This window comes from Natrix helvetica (genome assembly GCF_964273705.1).
Source record: "Natrix helvetica genome assembly, chromosome: 4".
Lineage (NCBI taxonomy): Eukaryota > Metazoa > Chordata > Lepidosauria > Squamata > Natricidae > Natrix > Natrix helvetica.
In genome coordinates this window covers 146,792,407-146,814,454 of record NC_138550.1, presented here as the reverse complement: position 1 = coordinate 146,814,454, position 22,048 = coordinate 146,792,407, and the positions used below count along the sequence as shown (strand labels likewise).

General features: G+C 36.6%; 1 protein-coding gene across 3 annotated transcripts in view; it reads right to left on the bottom strand.

Moving 5' to 3' along the window:
* RIMS2 (regulating synaptic membrane exocytosis 2) overlaps positions 1-22,048 on the bottom strand; it is a gene marked incomplete at its 5' end in the record, with an annotated part of 310,377 nt that overhangs the window by 89,691 nt on the left and 198,638 nt on the right. For all 3 annotated transcript variants that reach the window (XM_081953026.1, XM_081953023.1, XM_081953024.1), the window contains one exon: positions 21,189-21,298. In XM_081953026.1, the coding sequence (XP_081809152.1) occupies positions 21,189-21,298 (110 nt within the window). The remainder of the gene's footprint in view (positions 1-21,188; positions 21,299-22,048) is intronic.

The following is a 22,048-nucleotide window of genomic DNA, read 5'->3' as shown; positions in this document are numbered from 1 at the left end:
AGACAGAGTTTTCTGGAAAATGAGTAGATAATCCATTAATTCAGAATAAAGGTAGAAAGAAATGAAAAAATCTCCATCCCAATGAGGTGAAAGATATTATAGCATATTATAATGTGAAAATAATCCAGTGGTTTAAATTTCTACAATTTAATCTCAGGGCATGCTCCTGCATAGCTTCAGGACCTTCTGAAAATCACACAAGATACAGGCATGCTTTTGTGCCATTTTTGGAAGCTGCAGAGAAGCATTCTTCAAAGCCACTTCAAGAATGAACTTCTCCTGCCTTTGATAGGCTGCAAGGGCCTGTCAACGAAAAGAGAGCTCTCCTTGAAGGTAAGTGGCAGATCATTTTTTTAAAAAAATGAATAAATACAGGAAGATTAGTTTCTCTTTTGTTCGAGGGAGGGGTGCGTGACATGCCAGCAAAATCAAGTTAGACATTTTTTGAATTTTTGACATACTGAGTCTACAGGGTTTACCATCATTATTTTATTACTTACATTCAAAGAAAGAAGCACAAATTTGATTCAAAAATACTTTGTTATCAATCAATCAATCTGGTCTTGATTATTGCTTTTATACCATATGTACTTTTTATACACAGTACCATAAATAGATCCTTTACACTGTTGTATTGGAAAGAAAATGTAACTAAACACACTTTCTTGCTGAGATTGCAATGTGATGTATGTCATCCTGGGTTGTTAGATGCGCAAATCAATGCAGAGTCTTCAATCGGTGCAGGGATGGCTGACTATTATATTCCCAGGAAAATCAAAAGTGCATTTTTCCCCTTAAAAATCTGTAAAGCCAGAAAGATCTTGTAGAAAGGACTGCAAGAACTATGTATACCAGTCAGTACAAATATCACTGTAATTTTAAGGTAGAAATAAAACATAATTTTGTAATAAAACTATTTATGAAATTAAAGTATCATAAAATGTATAAAAGCGGATATGTCTGAGACCTACTGAAAATTACCTAACAATTATTTATCCAGACAATTTATATCTATTCACAGAAACTCTGGGCAGATTAAAATATTGGAGTCATGCTGCAAATCATCATCAAATAGAAAATAAACTCCATAGAGAATTACCAAAATAACATTAGATTATCATCATTTAACTAATTCATTTTTGACAAGTAAATGGTTAGAAACTGAACAAAAATTAACACCAATTCACACTGAAGTATAAAGATATGAATGTCATTTTCGCAGTAAATGTACAGAAGTATGACATAGGAGCACTTTGGAGGCAGTGAATGCTTTCTGAGAGACTTATCTATATACATAAGACTAGCTGAATACCCGTGCTCCGCTACGAAACTATGTGATCGGGCTTGATAAATTGACACTTGAAAATTAATGAATAGTTACCATTGGCCTCTCCTCTCCCCTTCTTTCTCTCAGGCTTGCCCTACAGAATCCTCCCTTATCCTAGCCTTTTCTCTCCCTCAGGCTTGCCCCACAGAAGCTTCCTCTATCCTATCCCCTTCTCTCCCTCAGGCTTGCCAAGTTCAAGTTTTCAGTTGGGAGGGCGAGTAGAACGTCTAACTCCTTAGCATCAGAGCATGTTAATAATAATATAATAAATACTAATGCTCTGATGGTCATTTCGAAATATCCTTTATTACTGAGCACCTAGAAGCCAAGAGGAACATACGTGCCAAATTTCAAATCATTTCCTGATTCCTGTGTGAGTGTTTTCACGTTTATATATATATAGACGTCCCTTGGCCAATGTCCTGGGTGACAGAAAGTTTCAGCATTTGACTAATGCTTGTGCTTTCCATTGAGCACGCCACCTGTTTTAGCAAGCAGAATTGTCACCAATATTTCTATAGCCTAAATGTCAAGTTCTTCTTTTTCTCCACATCCAAGTTACTATTTAAGGTACTAACTTACAACTACTCTATGAATAAAAAAATATAAGAAAGAATTATGGTTCTTTGAAACTTTAACCATTCAGTGATTCGCATCAGGTTCTAGTTGCTTACATACAATGCCTATCAACCATGCTGCTCCCTTTCAGGGAATAACAGAAAAGTGAGTTGTGAGCAAAAAAAAAATCAAATCTCCTAAAAGAATTAAAAAGAAGAATAAATCTATTTACTAGCTTTCTTTACTTGTGAACCACTCATTCATGACTTTATACATTCTCTGTATACAGTAGTATATGTACATTTGTATCCCCAACCAACATGCCATGATAATTTTAATTCATTTATCTATAAATATGTTAAGCAACCACAGAGGCATCAAACAAAGTTCTCTGATCAGTGTTAACATTCACTATGCATTCTATTTATTCCCAAACATCAGAATTCTGACAAACACTTCCCCAGCAGGATTAATAAATGAATCTCTCTGCAATTTATCTTTCCCTTTGATTTATGAAATAATAATAATAGCATTCTTCTAATACACAGTAATGGAATTAGGAAAGTTTAAAAAATCCAGAAGCAAACCACTGCTGTGTTTTAGCTTTTCCCCAGTTAAACAATTCATACAAGCATTTTTTAACCATGTTACAGAATTTATAACTTACAACATTCCTTTCAATGACAATCATCAACATATTATTATCATCATCCTTAAAATATTCCTGCCAGATTTCTCTCATTTCAGCTTCAGTCCAATAATTTTACCACTTTTACTTTTAAATTTATTCATTATGCAAAAGGCTTCCCAGTTATCTCTTTTCAACCACTTCAAAAATATTTTTATTTCAACTTTTTCTGTAGCTCTTTTTATCTTAGCCATTCCTTGCTCTCTTTGAACTACATTTTATGCAATTACCTTTTCCCCCTATTCACTTTATATAGTACCTTTTATCATTTTTATCAACTATTTTATATGCATTTTTCTTCATCTACAGCCTTTTCATTTTATACCTTCACTATCGTTTTAATGCTTCCAATTAGAATAACTTCAAATACTTCTGTGTCATTCCATAACATTCTTTCAAACAGTTCCCATGCCCTCTTTTCTTCATATTCAGTCTCTCGTTCAGACTGTTAAAAAATTTATCATTCTTTTAATATTTTTTTCATATAATACTTGTAATTTCTTTTCTCATCATTGTTCTACTTTAGCTTCCTTCATTAGTTTCCTTTTTCCATATGCATTTCTAAGATGTATTTTTGATGCTATGAAAAAAATAGTCTGCTCTTCTTTCATAGTCTTTCATTTTCAGTAATTCTAGGTTTCATCATGATCACTCAAGCCAATCAGGCTTCTGAATTCCTTGTCCATGTGCACACAGAGCAAACTTAAGTCACCAAACTCCAAAGGAATCTTTACCCCAACCTATGAGTCCATGTGCAGATGCTACGCCCATACATTTTATGCTACCGCTATGCATTCTGCTGAACTAAGAAATAAAAAATTATGCAGAGTTCTATTGTGCATTCAATTCTTTCAAACTCATTTCCTCCAATTTGATAATATAGTTTTGGACTTCCCAATCCTCTATCATACTCTGACAATATTTACCATAGAAACCTATGGTAATGTCAAGAAGATACATTGTGACCTAATTATGAATTTTATTGCTTTGTCTTTTTGATTATTAAGAAAACAATGTTCTATTTTCACGTTCTGGTGAAAAAGTCAGTTTTACCTTGAATAAATAATATTGGCATTTTAATATGAACTGATGTAATCTGAACTAATATAAGAACCAAAGCACAAATATCCTTTGGCTTCTGAGCTTCTGGAAATATTGCAGTGCAATAAATATGGATATAACATTGAAAATTATGCATAAAATGTATACATTTTAGAGAAAATATGTACATGACATAGATTGAAAAAAAATGTTTCCACAATGCATTTGCATATAAATTCCATATGAAATTTCATGCAGTTTTAATGTGGAAAATGTGAGTGAAACAGAAATGTTTGAAAAAGTCAAGCATTGTAGAAGTTGAAACAAAGATTTGTCTATATCTTCTTCTAGCAATATTGGACAGGGGGCTGACTTTCTCATCAAGTAAATAGCAATTCTGCAAATGTGATTGCAGAACATTTTAGCTTAAGTGCATATCACCCTCTAATTCGTCAAAAGTTTGCAGTAAAAAATATTCTAATTTTACCTGACTTAATATTTTAAGATAAAGCGAAATAAGTGAAACAAAATCTAATTTAGGAATTTTTAACTCTGAGCTTATGGCTTTTAGAGAAACACTCTGGGAGTATCTTCATAGCATGACTGATCCATATAGCTAGGCCCCAATTAACAGATTCTCTTCCATGTCATCATTGGCAACCCACTATGTTAGGCTTCCTGGCCACTGCAAACATTTCCTAGTTTGTTTATCAGAGCAAATCTACAATGAAGTTGGTGATACCATAGATAAAATAAATCCTGAATAGTATGGATGTTGCATCATAATCCCTTTCTGAATCTTTTTACAGTATGTGAGATACATCTTTAAAAGATAACATCTCACTTGAATTGGTGTTAATTTATTGGTAACAATATAGAAAAGTGTTGGTGTTAACTTCTGGATTTTGTTTTATGCTCAGTTTATTCTATAGCCCTGTAATTTCCTTTTGGTCTCACATCCATCTATTCATTAGTTACATCTGAAAAGACACAGATAAGTATACGGATCTTGAGTACAAGTATTTGATTTAAAATTCAAAGCCACATCTTAAAATCTTCACTTGCATTATTAATTTAATTTAATTTAATTTATATCCCGCCTTTATTATGTTTACAACTAATTCAAAGTGGAGAACATATTCAACACACCTTTACTCCTCCTATTTTCCCTGGCAACGCTGTGGGGGTTGGGCTGAATGTGACTGCCCCAAAGTCTTACATACACACATACACACACACACACACACGTTACAATCAAACATTAAATCTGAATTGCACCTTTTTAATTCTCTATCACTGTAATTCAGCAATAAATCTGTAATAATAATGCTAATATATTAAATACCCAGAAATCTTAACCCATGGAAGGCTATTAATATAAATTTGTAGGATGAAGTATAATGTTTTGATATTATACTGAAGTGTACACATTTTTACGTTATGCATTAAAGCATATAAATTAGGGGAAGGACTGGTGACTATTTCTATTGATCACCAATTTCCCCCTAAATTTTTATGTTTTAATGCACTATTGACAAAATTAGGGAGGGAGGGAGGGAGGGAGGGAGGGAGGGAGGGAGGGAGGGAGGGAGGGAGGAAGGAAAGAAAGAAAGAAAGAAAGAAAGAAAGAAAGAAAGAAAGAAAGAAAGAAAGAAAGAAAGAAAGAAAGAGTAGAGGTATAATTATCAATGAAAAATGAAACATGAGAGATGTATTGACAAAGATCACCAGACAAATTAAAAACAAAATAGAACAGTAGAAGAGACAGACCTGGGTTTCTTCTCCGTGATGAGTCCACTTCTTCTGTTACCACATCGTGCAATGGACAGACAGAGACACAAAGAAGATGGACGTGAGTGGATGTACTCAGAAGGTAAAAACTGACACTGAGGGAAAGGGCCACAATTGTTTGAGAAAGAAACCTGTAGTGCATAGTCAGTCAATGGGAAAAAGAAAAGACAGCAAATACTAAAAGGAGTAATTTATCCATTTGAACAAGAAAGGATCAGAAAAGGATCAGAAAAATAAGTTAGTGATCTTTTTTTTTAAATGCTTCATCTATCTTTGTATTCTATGTTCTATGTTTTCCTATGCCTAGAAAAAACAAGAAGCATTGTCTAGAAATGTTAGTTTTGCTCAAGGATATTCAGCTTAAACATTTTGAGATAAAGTTAAAGAGGAAACCTAATATACTGCTATATTGGTTACTCTAAATTTTTAAATAAGTTGTGGTGTAAGACAAATAAAAATGATTTTTTCTAGATGGCCCACTATAATGAACATTTGTAAATAAATGCATATGTGAGATTGCCACATAGGATATATTAAAAGTGACTGATTTCACCTGAATTGGTTTTACACTAATAATGAACTCATGACATCCTACTGAATACTTCTTTCACAATATTGTAGTACTTCATTCAAATATTTTATATCTCATTTAATGATCAAGTAATTAACAGAAGCAAATTTAAGCAGAGTAACTCAAAAACATTCTATTAAAATTTATCTTTCAAGCAATATTGTTTCTCTGGGAACATTTTCAGTTTCTTTTATGGGCGTCTACAAACCTCTTAGCATAACTCATCAGCTTTGAATCCATTCTAATTCACAACTTTCCTATCTAGACTATCACTTCCTGAAATAATTGAATCTCCAATGGGCACAGTGAAGTTTCACTGGTGGACTAGATTTTCTGTTAAAGGAAAGTAAAATCTGGCATCAGGAATCTGGATTATAGGAAACACTATAATACTGCAAAATACAAGAAACATCTTCCTTCAGTCTAGGGATAGAGTAACCTAGATTGAATTACACAATTCACTAAATATGATTTGATGCTATGTTACAATTGATCATTAAATGCAAACTGTTACTTTACTATTATACTGTGGTCTCTGCTGTTCAAACTATTATACTATTAAAGTGATTTTATTTTATTTCACCTTAAGCACTTTATGGATTGTATCCATTTTAGAGAGTATGAGCATATTGGGTAAAATATAAGTAATTGAATAAATAAAAATAGCTAAGTAAGAAAGTAAGCATTGCCAATATGTCATCCAAGGAAACATGATGCTCAAGGTGCAATCTTGCATTGATAAAAGTCTTAATATATTGGGAGCTATTTGAAGTGCAAAGCATCCTTTGTAATAAATCCCATTAGGTTCAGTGGGATTACTGCCAGGAATACGAGGCCATGTCTTTTTCATTCAGTATTATTAAAACATACAATTTTTAAAGATACAGTCATCATTTTAATTAAGACAATAACTTATTCTTACCAAAACTTAAACTTAATAAAGCTTTACTATTCATAAAAATCAACTGGCTTCTCATTATTTTATTTTATTAGTTTATAAGTCACCTGACCGCAAGCAACTGAAGATCACATTTAAACATTTAAAAACAAGTCATAAAAAGTATATTGAAAGAAACCACAACTCTTTCCATGGAAACATTTCTGAGCATCAAAGTCTACAAATGAACAGAATGTTATATATATTCTTATAGATACCATATATATCAGCCCTTTGCAGATATTCAAACTGAAGATAAAGGAAACATAGAGAAAGAATCAACTCCCATCTTTAAAATCATCCTCTGTCATTGAAACTTATGAAGATGATATTAACCACAATATCAAAATCCATTTTTACATTAGAAGATGGCCCAGTGTAAATCTAGAAATAATCATCCCACAAAGGAAGAAAATATTTTAATGCAGTATTTCTTATTTTTAAATCTTCTATCAAAAAACATCAATAATGCATAGAAAACATATCTGGAATAAAGAAATACAAAAATCATTTAGTGCTCCTTTAAAAGAAAAGCAACTCCGTTGTGCTATAATAAACAGTTACACCTACAACTTCCCATATGTTGTTTTAGACATGTTATAGATAATGAGGAGGGAGAGAAGTGCCAGAGCTGAAAAAGTAAGCAAGGAATTAAGAGAAAATACTGCTTCCCAATTAGACTACTTATTGGAAAGAGCAATTTCCTCTTCATCAATAAAATATAATTCGAAGGAAGAGAAAGAAAGTACTTTCTCCTCACAATTCATTATGAAATTTAGGACCCACTTCCTTAGCAGGGAAAATAAGACCTATAACCTACTGCTTCTATCAGTACCTCTCTTTATATGTGCTTCTAGGATACTCAAAATTCAACTTCCAAGTACAACAATGGCAGTTTTCTAAGGATTCAAAGTTCTAATTAATTGTTGTTGTTTTTTGCTTTGTTATTTTCCTTTCTTGTTAAGGACAAATCTCCTAAAGGAATCTCATAATCTACTTGGTTCTTTCATCTTCTTTAATTATTCCTCCCCTTTGCATTTAATTTTCCCATCCACAACTCTGACTGTCTTCTTCTATCTCTGTCAAATAACCTCACTGTATTCCCTTTTCCCAATGTGAAAATGTACCAGTCAATCCTTCCAAAATAGCTTTTGATCATTCAGGAAAACTTCCACACATTTGAATTTGGTTTTCAGGCGCACATGTTATGACAAAAGGAATGAGCTCAATATCTAATTTATGCCAAGCACTTTTTCTATTCGATCTGCATTCTAACACAAAATTTCTGCTACTCTAAAAAAAGAAACTGTGCCACACGAGTAAATCTAAATCTACATACTAAAAAATAAACAAAAGAACCACAAATTTAGAAAAAAATTACACACACACTGATTACAAAAGCATGAAATGCAACAATTTTATAGTATCATGCTTTCAGATGGTTTCCAAAACCCTGACAAACCTGGCGGGGTATGATGTTTCTTTGTCAGAAATGATTTCTCATCAGTTACTGTATCATTCACCTTTTTCTGCTGGTCTTCCCATGTAACTTCTAGCGTAAATCAAAAGAAACCAGAACTTGTCAGAAGGATTAAGCAATTTCTACAAGATACCTGTCATTATTTGATGCACTTTATTATTGAATAGTACATAATTACTGGCAGGATCAATTTATGTTCTATTCTTTATTCATATTGATTATATGGGATTTGCAAAGATTTAAGCACATTTAGTTTGGCATGTATTATTGTACACATACCCTACATGAATAATACCCCCACACGATATAAACAATACTATTCAAATTCATAGATTCTAACACATTTACTCTGTGCCAATATTGGAAGAGATCACAATCTTAAATTTGACAGAAGAAAGTGAACAGAGAGAATAATAGAAATTGGAGGCTAAGATAAAAGTAGACAATCCATAGACTTCATTAGCAGTTAAATCAGCTTACGTAGCACAAGTATAATTTGCCCACAAATTCAGAAGAAATGTTTTCAAATAGGTATAATATATAAAAGATATATAAAGTTAATGTATTGCCAGTTAATAATTTAAATAATCAAGAATTATTTTACAATATAGTAATAGCAATAGCACTTAGACTTATATACCCCCTCAGAGTGCTTTACAGCCCTCTCTAAGCAGTTTACAGAGTCAGCATATTGCCCTGAACAATATGGGTCTTCATTTTACCGACCTCGGGAGGATGGAAGGTTGAGTCAACCTTGAGCCGGTGAGAATTGAATCATGCTTCCAACATTTTAATGTTATTTTACGAGTATGCTAATACTTTTTTTTATTTTGAGTTTTAAAAATGACCAGGACACTTTGTTTTTCAATAATATAAAAATATGTATTTAACAAAACAAAAACCTTATCCATCTTTTGGATAATAATATTACAAATTAATGAAATCATTTAAACAACCATACATCTATAGGTTTCCATGAGACTATTTTTGTATAATTTATTATATAATGATTTATATATATATTTATAATATAGTAAATAATCATCAATAATCAATTTATTATACAATAATACATACTTCTCTTTCATACTTATAATTATCAAACCCTGGTTAAGGTATTCTACATATTCTAGGTACTTAAAATCCATTAATGAATATGCAGATCTTAAAACAGGACACACAAATAAACACTAATATATAAAAAGCCTGTATTAAATAGATGCTCATTAGCAAATATTTTCTTTCATTTGTTATGAAACTCCTCCCATTTTGCTTCACTGATTATTCTGAATTCTAATATTTGGAAGGAACCTTTCCATGTGCAGTTCATAATTTTAGATACTACTATCACATTCTCTTTTATTCACATTGTTTTTATGATCTTTGTCACTGAATTGCTTCAGACCATTTTATTTACCTTTTATGCATTTTACTAGCTACCTTTCTTCAGGGATCTGAAATCTTCATAGTATTCCAAATATTCATTAACCATTTATATAAAGAGTTTATTATACTAGCAGTCTCATTCTTTTCTTTCCAGATGATTTGCAACACAGAATTTTATTTTTGTTCAGCAACCACACATTGTGACATTTTGCTATAAAATGTTTCAGCAGCAGCACACATTTCCAATTCTGCAAAACTAGTACCGTTCAACATAGACTTTCTGAAATGTCACAAAGAAGCAATTAACAATACATGCTTTGCTTCAGAATTCAGAATACCAGAACATTAATAAAATCTATGAATATGAAAACAGTATTATTAGCACTATTCCTTTACAAGTTTGACATTAAAATGAGGGGCTTAGAAGGCAATGTGACTGCAAAATTGAACATAGTTACATACTTACTTGGGGCCTCACAAAAATGAAACCTTTTTGTGCTCACAAATAATGGAATCAATATGAAACAAAAGACTGAACTTATAATAAAAGTTTGATAATACCAAAGAGATCTGTTATATGGGGGGAAAAGAATTTTGTTGTATTTTCTTAGTAATAGCAGAGCATTAGAATTTAAGCTATATATCTCCCCCAGTGCTTTACAGCACTCTATGGGAGATTTACAATGTAAGCATTATTTGCATATTTTCCCCAACAATCTGGGTTCTCATTTTACCGACCTCAGAAGGATAGAAGGCTCAGTCAACCTTGAGGCCTGTCAGGATCGAACTCCAGACTGTGGGCAGAGTTCCACCTGCAATACTGCAATTTAACCACTGCACCATCGGGGCTCCTTTAATGTTACTTTGCAAGGTTCAATATTTCAACAGTTCACTGCATTCAGCAAGTGACAATATTGATTTTATTCTGGTACAATCCAAACGCTTATCTCAAGTATTAGGAATAAAAAACAGCAGCATATCTATTAATCTGAATTCTCAAAAATTTAGCAAATATAACCCAGGTTATACTTTTTTTATTTATTAGCATTATATCTGTCTTTTCTAGAGGAACTCAGATTGATATGCATAGTATTCTCTCCTGTTTTTCAAATAAATATGCCCTGAAGATTGAACCAATAAGAGTAACTGGCCCAAAATCACTTAGTGACTTCTATAGATTAGATCTTGGTTCTGTCCAGGGCCAATCCAAAACCTGAATTGCTAAACCATGCTGGCTCTCTGTTAGGATTTCATGTGTTTACTGAAGTTATTATGTTCTTTCATTCTTAAAATGCAATATCCTGAATTATATGATATGCTATACTTCAGTACTAAACAAATACATCAAATATGGAAAAGCACAGTACCAATGAGTGATTGCCATTTATAGGTATCTTTAGAGCAATGTGCTCCAGGCGTAGAACTATAATCCTAATAGTAGTATAGCAATAGAACTACCCCTTTTACAAGAGGTATTATATTGCTACGCTAGATATTTAAAGATTTAACAAAGTAATTATGGTGAACAGATTTAAAAGGCCACGCTTTTTACCTTGCATTCACTATAAAGCTAAACTTAAGTTTAGATAGAAATATATTTTGCATTTAGCATACTTCTTAATTCTTCAATTGGCATATTTTCTAATTTTCCATGGTTGATAAACAGTGTCCTGGAAAAGTACTGGTCATTAGCAAATCTATGATTAAATTTTGAGAAAAGAAGAAGCTTTGAGAATGATTTCCTCTAGTAATAGCTCTACTTAGGTAAACACATAGAGTAAGCACTAAGCCAATGGTTGTCAACCTGTGCTCCACAGCCCCACCAGGGGTGTGCAATGTCATCACTGAGGTTTGCAAAGGCTTGAAGAAATGTTATTGTCAATTTCGAACCGAACCCAGCAGCAACTATTTTTCAGTTCCTCAGTTGTCACACAGAGGGGAAAGGGGGCTGTAATGCCTTACTAGACACAACAAAGAATTTTCTCGTGAGAACCAAGGTCATCTCTACCAGAAACGGATACGGTCGGGGAAGGCGTGCCTGGAGAACCTGCCAATTAAAGAAATTGGCCAACATGATCTGTGACATTTGGGGATGAGGTTAGTTCCTATTTTAATTATACTGAAACCATGGGAAAGATATAGAGTTGGTTTTGCTTTAGAGCTGTGCCGATATGAGGTACTCTATAAAGAAGATCTTTGAGGAGAATTCTAGTATCAGAGTTTTGATTTGCTTGGGTACATTAGTTGGAACCTTGATACTTATGATTTAAATCTTGTCTTGGTGGTCTGTGGCCACAAAAGATATTTAAAGGGGGTCCAAGGTGAAGAAAAGGTTGAGAACCACTGCACTAAGCAATAAAGAAATAGCAGAAAAAAAATTGGTTGGCCAGAAAAAGCTCTTCTGGTTTAACAAATTCCTTGGTGAAATAAAAAATATTTAGGTATTTTTGCAAAGGTTTTTGTTTTAGATATTTTATGAAAAATATAGCTGATTATAATGGACAGATACCTATTATTTTCCTATAAATACCACTGAATATAAAAAGAGCAAATAAAAAATTATTGATACCTATCTTGTATATATGAATAGCTAATAAAAACCCCTTAAATAAAAAAGTAATAACGCTTAATAAAAATTGCAGATACAATAGATACTGTCCTTACAACAAAATGTTGCCATGCATCTTCACATCTCTAATAAGAATTCATTTATTCAGAATTCCAGCAGAAGAGAGACCTTGTTATTCACAATCTCATTATTCACTTTTGCTAAATATAACCTATTTGTATTATCATGGTAAATAGTTTCACTATACTGTATTTGCAGGTGACGCCATGAGGTTCTGAAGTACCAGCCGTTTTGCACGCAGACAAAAAAACTGCATCTGCGTCCAATCCATTTTTCTGAGCAATCTGCAACATTTATGTATTCTTTATCCAAGGACAGGGGTGCAAAGATTCTGGGGTGGCCAAGATCTAACAGCCTCATTTCTGCTTTTTCTTTATATTGGGAGAGAGTGGGTGATTTTTCTTTTTAGTGGGTGATTTTCTGTGTGATTTATTTTTGGGTCAGTTTTCAGGGTTCCAGAGCTAAAGTCTAACTGAACATAACTGTACACTGAATGTAAGCCCCCCACCCCCACCCACCCCGAATGTCCACCTGTGTACCATGCTCAGATAGATAAATTTATTATTCATCTTCAAGATTCCACTCATTGACTTAACTTCATCCCTACATAACTACTTTAACAAAGACGCCTCTTTTACAAAGAGAGGGATTTTGCACAAATATTGGCTTTCAAGCATGGTATATGCTAGTATATTTGTTCCTTCCTTCTCAGTGGACACTCTTTGATTCAGTGGAATATCAAGGGCAGAGCCGCAAGAACAATTGTTTCTGGGAGCAAGCAATGGGGAACTACAGTATCTGGCAGCACAGCAGCAATTGAGGAATGGAGACGTTAAAAAAAAATCTGCTCTGGATATTTAAAAATGCAAGATACACCATTGCTTTGATTACAATCTTATTTGTACATAATCACCTGAATTAGTGTCAACGGATTGCAGAAAATTAGATTTCATACTAAGGTTTAGAAAAAAGTACAAGTTGACTTTTACGAATGAAATAATTGTGTCTTTTCCACAATTTTCACCTCAGTTGCCTTTACATAAGTTTTTCTAATACTCATGAACATGCTGTAATTTTTTTCATTATTAGTAAGACCTGATTTTTTAAGAGAGTGTGCACATATCATGATAGAAATGGGCATACATGCTACAGCAGAGCAAAGCTAAAAAGCTAATAGCATAACAACTAATACGTAAACATCTGGAGTATGCTTTCTGCATATAAATAGCAGCAAAAGTAATATAAAATCATACTGAAAAAAGAGAAAAACATCAAGCACACAAACAACCGATCTATTCTTCAATCAAAATCCATTTAACCTACATTCTGTTTTCAACAGTATCCATTCCAATGTTTCTCTAATAAATATAAACACGGCATGGCATGAAGGCATGTTGGAGCTGCTCTCCAATATTGTCTGTAATCTGATTGTGAGTGCATCATAGATGTAATTTCTTACTAGAAGTTTAACAAGGCAACTCATGCATATATTTATTTACACAATCCACATTACATTATGTTGCAATAAGAGAATATATATCCTCAAAGAGATGCCTATTAATCGGAGGAGCTTCATCAGATTAGACCTCTACAAATTCTAACTCACCAAACCAAACCAAAGGCAGCATCATACTAGTTTGTTAAATGTATCACAAAATTCAAGTTTTCACTTGCTGTCCCTAACTGCAAAAACAAAGGGCTTTTCCAAGCATGACCACAAAGTGCCAGCAGTTTGATACATCACTATTTATAGCATTTTATTCCAAATACGAGAGAAAATTAAAACTGTTTTAACCAAAGATAAAATTAACACTTAATTAATAGTTTAGATTTTTCTGTTCATTGGTATATCACAAACGATATCCATTTTTTAACATTTTCAATAGCAATCAATTTTAACATCTGAAATAAATAAGAAAATAAATTAGCTAATTAAGTTATCACTGAATTTCAGTAGTAATTTTTAACAGAGTTGCTAATTTTACTTCATGTATTTATCTGACAGGATATCCTGTCAGAGCGAAATGTCTTCAAAAGAAAAAAAAACCAATGAAGTCCAGTTGCCTCCTGAAAAAGCACCTTTGGGACAATCATGACCTGGAGAATCTCTACAAACTTTAAAAAGAAGAATGCCTTCTAGCCTCAGCTGCTTTCAAATGGGTTATAACCAAACACTTGGCCCGGGGTGAGCATGCTAAAAGGAAAATTCTGGTTGAAGAAGACAGTTCTGCAAATTTCTAAGCAGCAAGCTATATAGGGACTTATAGACCAAAGCCAGAATTTTACATGCATCTAGAAACCTATTGGCGATCAATGCAGAATCTGTAGCAGAGGTGTGAAATATAGCTGTTGTATAATGCTTGTCTCTAAACAGACAACTGCATTTTGTGCATATTGTAGTTTCCAAGTAATTTTCAGTTTCAAATAGTCCACATTGCAGCACATCCACTTCTATTTAGTGATTACCTTGGTTAGTGAATGTTTGCATATTACAATGGTAATAAAAAATAATAATTTTCTAACCAATGCATTTACAACCAAATTGTGTATACTTGTCAACAATGCATGCTACAGTAAGAGTAATGTGGGCATAGCTCTACAGGATAACTTTATCTCAATGAAATGACAGTAAACAGCAATTTTTGCAGTATCTCTGTCTCTGTTTCTCTTTCAGTCTGGTCTTGCTCTTACTAGATGATCTAGTCATTCAAATGAAACTCAGTCACTAAACACAGAGTGGGTGTAATCCAAATGTTTATTAATGAAGATGATTTACTGTTTTAAGATCTTCATGCTGTGGTTAGGGCTGCAAATGGCACACCAGCTAAAACTGAGTAAATACCCTCCTGTCTTTCCCCTGGGGACTATACTTGCCCCTACCCTGTTGACTTTCCACAAGGCTCTTAAAAACTGGTTTTATTGTCGAGCTTGGGGCCTGTGGTATGATTGAGACTGTATCCTGAATATGTTACATACAGTGCTGTATGTAACATATTCAATAAAATACAATTTTATTTTGGCTCTTACTCTACATTTATTATTTATTGTTGTGCTATGATGTTCTTATTTTGTTTTTATTCCACATTAGCCATCTAGAGTAATAGGGTTAAGATGGGTGCCCATCAGTGGTGGGTTCTGGATCCTGTTCCAACTGGTACGGTTGGAACGAGCTCGGCGTCGCCCACAAGGAGGCGTGTGGTGCACACGCATGCGTTGTAGCTGCAAACTATGCTGCCGCAAGCCTCCACAAGCTCCAACTCCTCGGCGGAGCGTCACACAGGCGCTGTACACGCCATGCGTGTGCACGGAAGCGCCAAAAGCTTTAAACATGGTAAGGAGTTCGGGCGAGCAGGTGGGCCCTCAAGAGCACCGTACCGGAACGGTACCTGGTGCTCCGGGCAGGCTCCGGTACGCCTGTACTGAGGCGTACCTCCTGCAACCCACCACTGGTGCCCATATAAATTGAATAAATAAGTAAGCCTGAATTCTGATTGAAAGGGATTCTTCTAACATCTTTTAAGGAATTCTGTGTATTCAGGGAGCCGCCGACTTACAACCAATCATTGACTGACTGTCACAACAGCACTGAACAGTGACTTATGACCATTTTTCACACATACAGCCATTGCAGCAACCCCATGGCCATGTGATCAAAATTTGGACACTTGGCAACTGGCAAGTATTTATGATGGTTGCAATGTCTCGGAGTCATATGATAAGCAAAGTTAATGGGGAAACCAGATTAGGTCCATTGTCAATAAGGCCCCCCTCATTCACGATCTAATTTCGGAGGGGGAGCCGGACCTCGCAGGAATAACCGAGACCTGGTTGGGCCACGAGGGAGGTCTACCCCTCGTGGAAATGTGCCCGCCAGGTTATCGAGCATTTCACCAGCCTCGGGCCCAGGGAAGGGGCGGTGGGGTAGCAGTGATTATCCGGGAAGACTTGGAGCCGAGAGAGTTCACTGTGCCACAGACATCCGGGTGTGAGTCCCTCGTCGTGAGATGGGGCCCAGGGAGGCAGTTGGGCCTGCTGATAGTATACCTGGCTCCTCGCTATACATCAGCGGCCCTGCCTGAACTCCTCGAGCTGATCTCATCGGTGGCGGTTGAGACCCCCAAACTTGTAGTGATGGGGGATTTTAATCTGCCGTCGATGGGAGAAGCATCTGAGGGGGTTCGGGAGTTCATGGCTTCCATGACAGCCATGGACCTGACCCAGTTAATTCAGGGCCCTACTCACGAGGGAGGCCACATGCTGGACCTTGTTTTTGTCTCTGGCCAGTGGACGAGTGATCTAGGAATAGGGGACCCAACTATTATTCCCCTGTCATGGTCAGATCACTCACTTCTCCGGCTTAACTTCCCTGGTGCTACACCCCGCTGCGGGGAGGCGGAGCCGGAAGATATTAGATGGTTCCGCCCCAAGCGCCTGATGGAACCAGATAGGTTCCAGACGGAGCTTGGGCCACCTCCTGTGGACCTGACCCGCCCCCGAGTAGAGGACCTGGTAGACGCATGGAATAGTGCGACTGCCGGGGCCCTAGACCGGGTGGCGCCTTTGCGGCCTCTCCTGCGGCGACGAACCACCCTGGCCCCTTGGTTCACCGAGGAGCTAAGGGTGATGAAACGCCACAAGAGACGCCTAGAGAGTCGTTGGAGATCCTCCCGTTCCGAATTCGACCGAGCACAGGCACGAGCCTATTTGAGGACGTACCTTGTGGCATTAAGAGCGGCCAAACGTCAATATTGCGCCGCTCTTATTGCGTCCGCAGATAACCGCCCTGCCGCCCTGTTTCGGGTGACTCGCTCCCTCTTATTTGAGAGACCGCGGGAAGCCCCTTTACAGGGCAGAGCAGAGGAGTTTGGGAAATATCTACAGGACAAAGTCGCTCAAATCCGGATGGGATGGGCCCCTTTCAGTGGTCCAGCAGAGACGCCCGTGGCGAGTCTTGAGGGACCGCTTTGGGAGGAGTTTGACTCGGTTGCCATCGAGGATTTGGACAGGTTGCGTGGACGTCTGCGACCCACCACATGTTTATTGGACCCGTGTCCCTCCTGGCTTGTACTGGCATCCTGGGAGGTTACGCGCGACTGGCTCCTGGGCCTAGTGAACGCCTCGCTGGGTGAGGGGTCTCTACCGGCCGCCTTGAAAGAGGCGGTGGTGAGGCCCCTGCTCAAGAAGCCTTCCCTGGACCCAACGGACCTAGTCAATTATCGTCCTGTCTCCAACCTTCCTTTTTTAGCGAAGGTTGTAGAGAGTGTGGTGGCACAGCAGTTCCCACGCCACCTGGAGGAAAATGATTATCTAGACCCGCGCCAGTCCGGCTTCCGACCCGGGCACAGCACGGAGACGGCCTTGGTCGCATTGGTTGATGATCTCTGGAGGGCCAGAGATAGGGGTTGTTCCTCTATCCTGGTCCTATTAGACCTCTCGGCGGCGTTCGATACCATCAACCATGGTATCCTGTTGCACCGGCTAGAGGGGCTGGGAGTCAGGGGCACCGTTTTACGGTGGTTTGGCTCCTACCTCTCTGACCGGACGCAACGTGTGTTGGCAGGGGAGCAGAGTTCGACCCGGAGGTCACTCACATGTGGAGTGCCACAGGGATCGGTGCTCTCGCCTCTCCTGTTCAACACATATATGAAACCGCTGGGTGAGATCATCCGTGGTTTTGGGGTGGGATATCATCTGTATGCTGATGATACTCAGCTATACATTTCCACCCCGAACCACCCCAATGAGGCCGCCGAAATGATGTCCCGGTGTTTGGAGGCCGTACGGGTCTGGATGGATGGCAACCGACTAAAACTCAACCCTTCCAAGACGGAGTGGCTGTGGCTTCCGGCCCCCCGGTTCAACCAGGTGTTTCCACCCCTGGCCATTGGGGGCGTGCAACTAGCCCCCATGGAACAGGTGCGCAATTTGGGCGTCCTCCTAGATGCCCGGCTGTCCATGGATGACCATGTAACAGCCGTGGCGAGGGGGGCGTTCCATCAGGTCCGCCTGATGCGCCAATTGCGCCCCTTATTGGACCGGGATGCCCTACGCACAGTCACCCATGCGCTAGTGACGTCTCGCCTGGACTACTGCAATGCTCTCTACATGGGGCTTCCCTTGAGATGCACTCGGAGACTGCAGTTGGTCCAGAACGCGGCCGCGCGGGTGATTATGGGGAGGACTAGATACTCCCCTGTAACACCTCTCCTGCGCGAGCTGCACTGGCTTCCTGTAGTCTACCGAGTGCGTTTCAAGGTTTTGATTATGATCTTTAAAGCGCTTCATGGCACAGGGCCTAGTTACATGCAGGATCGCATCCTGCCCCATACATCCCTACGACCAATCCGCTCACACAGAGAGGGACTTCTTCGGGTGCCGTCTGCCAAACAGTGCCGGGGGGCGACACCCAGGAGCAGAGCCTTCTCTGTGATGGGCCCAGCCCTGTGGAATGACCTCCCCCGTGACATCAGGACTACTTCCGATCTCCGCTCCTTCCGGGTACAGCTGAAGACCCACCTCTTTCAATTATCTGGCCTGGCTCAACCGTAAACTTCTCTTACTCCTCCTGACAGTTCTTTTAAATTTTAAATAAAAATCTTAAATTTTAAATTGTGCTTTACAATTGGGGTATTTTTAATGGTGACTTTTAATTGTCCAATGTGATGTAATTTGGTACCTCCTCCGTGTATGTATGTCCTGTATACATGTATGTTTATGTGTTGTATATGTTTTTATATGCCCCACTGTACGCCGCCCCGAGTCCTGTCTGGAAAGGGAGCGGCTAATAAATTTAAGTTTATTTATTTATTTATTTATTTAATTAAACAACCACGTTACTAACTTGACAACTGCAGTGACTCGTTTAACAACTGTGGTAAGGAAAGGTAGTAAAATGGGGCAAAACTCACTTAACAACTGTGTGGCTTAGCAACAGACATTTTGGGCTTAAGTGTGGTTGTAAGTTGCAAACTACCTGTATTATGGCCATGGTGCCATTATAACATTCTTACTTACAAAAGACCATATACTTTATTTTTTTTATAAATTAAAAATCCAATTTTCTTATAATTATTTATTTATAATAAAAATGTTTATATTTTATATGATGTAAATTTTAACAGTTGTAAATATCTTCAAACAAAAAAGACAAAGTGAAATGCAAAGTGAGTTTAATGGTTTTCTGAAGTTATCTATCTCGGGGAATTAAATTATGCCACTCTAATATATAAAATAAATGAAAAATCTCATAAAATACATAGGAAATAATCCATGTTAATAATTGGACAATCATTTGACAGAGAGAGTATAAGATCTCCTGCCTTGAGCAGAGAGTTAAACTAGAAGACCTCCAAGGCCCCTTCCATCTCTATATTCGATGTTCTTTTATGATATACACAATGGCTCTATGTGATTTTTAAATAGTTTTTTAAAATGTATTTATAGACACAGTCTATATTATGACAGTGTCTATAAAGATATGGAAAACCACACTTAAAAAAATAGATTGAAAGTTTATGTTGAGGGATAATCTTGTATTTAAAATATATGAAGTTCTTTTTCAGGGATAAATTGTAATTCATCTTACACTGTCATTGCGTAGGAATAGTATTCTTCACTTGAAGAAGATTTAAAAACATTCACTGAACTTAAAACTTTTTAAAAGTTTGATTTATATCCAAAATCAGTTTACGACTATTTAGCAGCCAGATCCTCAATCCTTTTTCCCTTTAGCTATGAGCATATCTAAATATAGATAAATAGTGGAGGGGAGGTGTATGTTCCAGCATAACTCTGGAATGCCTCGAGCAATTTCAACCAAACTTGGTACACAGATGACTTACTCTCTTGAAAAAAATATTGTGGGGGTAAGACATCCATAACACCCATGGGGGGGGGGGTGTTCTGTTAAGATACAGCCTGTTGTGTCTTAAAAATGGTTTCCACTGTACTGCCGTAAAATGACTTCTACTGTACAGCGCAGTAGAGCTACCATGGTAACAGCTTCACAGTACTCCACAAGGGAGCTTGCTCTGATCAGTGGGGAAATCCAACATTAGAAATTATGTTTGGTCTGGACATTTCCCCTCTATAAATAAATACCCGGGCAACGTTGGGTTATTGGCTAGTTCTAAATAAAAGATGAATAAAATTGGCTTGTCACTCTCTTAGTCAGCTATATCTGTGGTTCTGAGAAAGTGGTTTAGGCTAGAAATGTGATGTCACCTAGCCAGCCGTTTATAATGTGGGGTATTTATTAATTTTTAACTAGGCGAAACAATCAAATTTTGATATAACATTCTTTGGCTGTTCATAGTAGCACTGAACAATCATTTTTCTCCAACATCCATATATAAACTCTATCCCAGAAACCTCTGAACAATTAATATATTTATTAGAATCTGCAGCTTAATTTATGTTGCCATCTATAACTGATTCACATAGGTGGTCCATTACGGGTAGAGTATCAAAATTCATAAATTTTAGCCATGATATATACATACAGTATTCATACATTATTTTCACTGTTAGAATCTTTATATGGCTTCTATAGTACAACCATCCTGCATAGTCCAAATTGCTATGAATAGAATAAAACTAATAAGCATTTGCAACCCTCTAAAAGACAATAGTAATGCCATTTTAAAGATAAAATTCTAACCTACATTTTCAGAGCTCTGGAAATAAGACAAATTAAAATTCAAATGTTTTTAAAATATATAACTATTTTCTTTTCTTTTTTAACGTCTTATAATTTCTTTTAATTTAAAATGCTCACTTACTTCTCTCCAGGGTCCCTTTTGGTGGGAGTTGTGGCAACTGTCTACCCCTGCGTCCTGCCACCGGAGTACTTGATGGGCTTGTTTGGGCTGACCCCGAATGAGCATGTGACCTACAGGACACATCAACAGAAACCCATCAATTGCAACATATATTTATTCTTACATATAGTTTGAGAACAAAGGAATGATTAATGGCTTTTGTGCATGTTGAACTTTGATTGAAATTGAAATGATGACAGTTCAACCTTAAAGATTTTTAAAAGCGTAGTTACCAATAAGATTTATCTGGAAACTAAGAGAAGTGATACTAAAAAGATGGCACAGAATATGTTTTGTCACTGCATCTGTTAAACATATAAAGAAATATATGTAAAGGTATATGCATACTGAGACATACTGAAAGAAAGTAAAAAAAAAAAGAAGTATATGTATAAATATGACTATTTCAAATTCCAACTAATATTGAGATGATGATTTACACAGTCATGAATTTGATGGCAGGCAATAAAACAAAAGTATATTTCAATGAGTGAAATAATAACATCATTGTTACTGATTCTTATAATTCACTATAGAAAAGCAAAGAAGCCAGACAATAATCTGATTTGGACAAAATTAGATTAACAAATACCTTCTCCAACTTCATTCCATCATTTATATTTTTTTAAAAAAAATCAACACTGTGTAATCATGAATAAAATACATTACAAAAACAAGACAAATGCAAAACATGCACAGAGCAAATAAGAGAAAACAGTGATTAATATATCAAATTAGTACAAATTTAAGAAAGTATCATTTGATGTTATGATTATTATTATTCCATAAGCGATGTCTGATGATCACATTTAACTACTTCT